Below are 4,522 nucleotides of genomic sequence, written 5' to 3'. Positions count from 1 at the left end.
ACCCACACGGCCTCTCGTCTGTCAGCTTGCAGTTACACTTGGGGATCTCAGAAATGTCTGCGGTGTAAACCTGAACCTTACCAAATGGTTTATTGACCTGAAAAGAGGAAGAAAGGAGACGACAACATGACGCATTAATAACAGAAGCTGTTAACATGTACAACGTAGTTAAACAAGTTTATATTTTTAAAAAAGCAGCGAGATAAAAGCAAAGATTCACACCTTAATAAACTTGTATGGGGGTGGTTTTCGGCTGTTCTCTTGTGCTTCCTTGGCTTCTCGTTTCATTTTAATCTCCTTGAATCGAGCTTCAGCCTCTAACAGAGCTGAGGAAACAAGATTACAGAGGCTCATTATATTTCATTGCTGACAGTGTATACACCACAGTGAGGCTTCGTTTAATATAACAAGTGGGTTTATAGCTGAACAAAATATGAAGGCAGCATCCTGGCAGGAAATAATTTCCTGTGCTATTGCACATATTATACAATGTCAAAAACTTTTATATTGAAACCTGAATAATTTTAAGATCTTAATGTAGTGAGTCGAATTTTAATGACACATCAATAAAAACTGCCTAAAATGTACAGTCCTATGAATTTATCCAAATCTTTACCATTCTTAAAAACTTTGCCAATGCCGGTCCTCTGATATTTGCTGCCCCTGTCTCCCTCCATGTAAGGAAACACTCGGCCCTGGTGAGTCCAGAAGTAATCCTTGGAGCCGAAGAAGAAGACTGGAAACTCTCCAATCTCATGGCGAAGGTGCTGGATGTTGGTGGGGATGTTTCGTGGGTGGTGGATCTCTGCAGGCCACCATCTAAGGAGAAAGCAAAACAGAATTCAGAGTCATAGGGACAAGAACGCACACTAACTTTTGTATGAAATCAGAAACAAAAAGTGTATATACTCAACTAAAACGATGAATTAAAAACAAAAGGTTTCCCCTCACCTGTATGTTCCCAGTTTGACCCAGATAATGTCTCTGTATTTGGGTTTCTTTCCAGCCCGGCAGTCATTGCAGAACCAGCTCCCATCAGGCATAGCAATGTTCAGACAGTCGGGGTGAAACGCTGCAGGACAAGACTCACAGCACAGCAGCTGTCCTCCTGCACAACAAAGAGAAATCCAATTAAAGCTGAAAGACATTTCAGATGGGTGTGGAGTAATTAAAACTCTTAGACTCCAGTCAGCAGCAGTAAAGCTGGAAAGCAAAACTTAAATCACAGCCAGGTCATCTGTACAAGGGAGATAAAAACAAGCACAATACAGTACTGTACAAACGTTCAGTCTGACTAGCAGCCAAAAAGGCCACGTACCCACTCATTAATGGACTCAAAGTGAGGCTGAGTGGATACACGGAGGGCTAGGGGCTCAGCGGCATTTGTGCAGGATTTTGCAGCGACAGGAAACCTCTTAGGTCATGAAAATAAAAATAACCAAACAGTAAAAGAGCCCATGGCACCTTTCCTTGTTTTCTGACTTACCTACAATGTTACAATGATGAATCATCATCTTAGGCGTGACATGAAGCTCAAAAATGAGGTGTACGTTATGTTCCAGTATTTCTATGCAGAAGCAACTCTGTTTATACACGTCTCATAAACTCTCACTTGCCAGACTTTTATTCTAACAAAATAAAGTATTGTGTGATAATTTAAGGATCCCCTTGAATGGCCATAATCTCCAGGCTGTTCCGAGTTTATGCGAGCTTGCATGACATCCACCGGTGCCATTTTAAAAGCAGAATTTTTCGACTGTAATTATTCCAGAATGATAAAACCAGACTATTTGGAGTTCTTGTTATTGGGAGGCGACAGTGGTGTGGTGGTAGAGCAGTCGTCTCTCAACCAGAAGGTTGAAGGTTCGAATCTTGGTGCCGGCAGTCCGTGTGTCGAAGTGTCCTTTGGCAAGACACTGAACCCCCCCCCGTTGCCCCCGATGGGTAGAGCCCTCGGTTGGGGCGGACAGATGGATGCCCTCAGTTCTGTACTGGAAACAAATTCCTTGTGTGTAACATATTTGGCCAATAAAGGTGATTATCCTTATCCTTATGAGGGGTACCAAGCTAATCTAGAGGTACCCCAGATTAAACATTAAATGGCTGGAAACAAACAAAATGAGCAGCCATGGGCACTTTAACAAAACTAGCTTTCTTTCTGCATTATAGTATCATCTCGCACAAACTGAAAAATTACCACCCACAGGCTGTGATTTCCACCAAACTGCTGCAGTTCAGCTTTTCCTCTGATTCTAAGCAGCAATGTGTGAGAAGGATCTGGACACACAAGTAGATATTTTCTCACAGTGGTGCTTGTTCAAAAGACAAGGGAGGTGGTATGTTTTGCATTTTGATCAGAGGCCATAAAACCTAAATGTGATGGCAAGCAAAGACATAAAAATGACAAAGAAATAGTATAAAAAAGTTTTGTATAAAACTTGCTGCTTTATGAAATGTGAATTTGAAAGTTTGTTCTAACAGCACAGCAGAGCCTTAAAACAATTCTGGTCACATGGCTAGTAAGTAAATTATCATTATACTGCCACTGGTGACTGTCCTCCATGTTGGTCAGAGAGGAGAAGATTCAAACCTTTGGAGCAGACGAAGCACCAGCTGACGTTGACATGACTGTGGTGGCTGTAGCCCTTCTTGGCACTGAAGTGGTTGGTGCAGATAATGGCTGTGTTGGTGATCATCTCGCTGCCTGCGGCCACACACATGTCACCAATGTGGTACGCTACTGGGCAGCGTAGGCAACGCATTAACCTACCTGCAGCACCAAGAGCAAGAAAAACACCAGATTACACAGATACACAAATGCATCACCTTGAAATGTCCTTGAGCATAATTGAACATCTCCTTCAGTCTAGAACTAGGTGTATTCCTGTTGTGTAAATTTTCAGAAAGTAGTAAAGAAGGAAGTCTGTGTCATGTCTCATTGTGGTCTTAAAGCTACACAAACATCCTAACCAGATAAAGCAACAAGGGTAAACTGTCTCACTTAGTTGAAGGTTCCAGAAGAGGGCCATGTTCCCCCAGTGCAGCCTGGAAGGCACATTTTCTACAACTAGACCCCTTTTCCCCCAAACAAACTGCATTACTTGAAGTATCACATTTCATGTTTGTAACGGAGGACGATGAGGTCAAATGTCTGCCAACGCTTGGAGACCAACTCCCAGCACTTGGGCCAAACACAGATGTTGCTGGAGTTTGGACGTCAAGACTTTTTCCCTCTTCACTATGCACCTTCAGAGGTTGGTGCAGTTTCCTGCTATTTTTCTACTATTATTGTGAAGTTCAGATTTATTTTTAAATTGCAAAAAACAGTAGTATTCACAAACTTCATTTCTGCATTTCTTAAACTTTACTCAACACTGAACCCCATCAGAATAGTGTCTGACCAAGATGTGTTCGGAAACTCCCCAAACATCATGAAGCGCCTGGCTGATAAAGACTATGATGATAAGTTTCCTTTACAGTTACTAAAACAGCCAGATGACTCAAAATAATTCTTTCCACACAGCTTTAAAGAAGCCACAAAATAATTCCATCCTCTGATCTGAAATACAGAATGTCAGCAGCAAACACTGTGTGACTGCCAATGTACTAAGGGTGTAAGGATTCTCTAAACGCATGGCCCGGTTAACACCTCATTTTTGTTGTTTGTTCTCTTGCATGTGTGCAGTGTTTCCACTGGCAACATAAAAAGGCGGTGGCCCGCCAAAAATAAATAAACAATCCAACCAATCAATCAGTCAGTGACTGACCCCAGGAAGCCCATAAGACAGCAGGTCGAGTCACATACACAGGTGCAGTTATGGACAATTCAGACAAAGCACGTTTTTTAAGCATTGTTCTATGAAACATCTCCCCGAATCACACGTTAGCTGTACATCATGTTTTCTGCTTCAGCTCTATTTTCTCCGGCGCTTTGAGTGCAGCATAATTTCCACACACTGCTGTTTAAATCACCCAAGGCCCCAGTTATCATCTGTTGCAAACTTTTTTCTTTTTTTAACCAGTATTATGTTTTTTTTTTGTCATTATAGATTATAATGTATAAATATACGTAGACCCTCAGAAAAAAGCATCTCTAACAGCAGCAACTAATGAATTTGATCCTTTACTGAACTTTAGTCTTATGCCTATAAACATACCATCCATCCATTTTCCTCCGCTTATCAGGAACCGGGTCGTGGGGGCAGCAGTCTAAGCAAAGATGCCCAGACTTCCCTTTCTCCAGACACTTCCTCCAGCTGCTCCGGGGAATGCCAAGGCGTTCCCAGGCCAGCCGAGAGACATAGTCCCTCCAGCATGTCCTGGGTCTTCCCCGGGGCCTCCTCCCAGTTAGATATGCCCAGAACACCTCCCTAGGAAGGCGCCCAGGAGGCATCCGAAACAGATGCCCGAGTCACCTCAGCTGGCTCCTCTCGATGTGGAGGAGCAGCAGTTCTACTCTGAGCTCCTCCCGGGTGACCGAGCGCCTCACCCTATCTCTAAGGGTGCGCCCAGCCACCCTGCG

At 43.2% G+C, this 4,522-nt stretch overlaps 1 protein-coding gene across 1 annotated transcript in view; it reads right to left on the bottom strand.

Moving 5' to 3' along the window:
* The window catches only part of nsd2 (nuclear receptor binding SET domain protein 2), a 21,017-nt gene that overhangs the window by 5,947 nt on the left and 10,548 nt on the right, over positions 1-4,522 (bottom strand). Inside the window, 5 exon segments of the mRNA XM_020604137.1 lie at positions 2-97; positions 223-326; positions 617-819; positions 952-1,108; positions 2,591-2,770. Of these exon segments, the coding sequence (XP_020459793.1) occupies positions 2-97; positions 223-326; positions 617-819; positions 952-1,108; positions 2,591-2,770 (740 nt within the window).

The sequence above is a fragment of the Monopterus albus genome, unplaced genomic scaffold (genome assembly GCF_001952655.1).
Source record: "Monopterus albus unplaced genomic scaffold, M_albus_1.0 scaffold64.1, whole genome shotgun sequence".
In the NCBI taxonomy this organism is placed as follows: Eukaryota; Metazoa; Chordata; class Actinopteri; order Synbranchiformes; family Synbranchidae; genus Monopterus; species Monopterus albus.
This window is presented reverse-complemented; position numbering and strand designations above follow the sequence as displayed.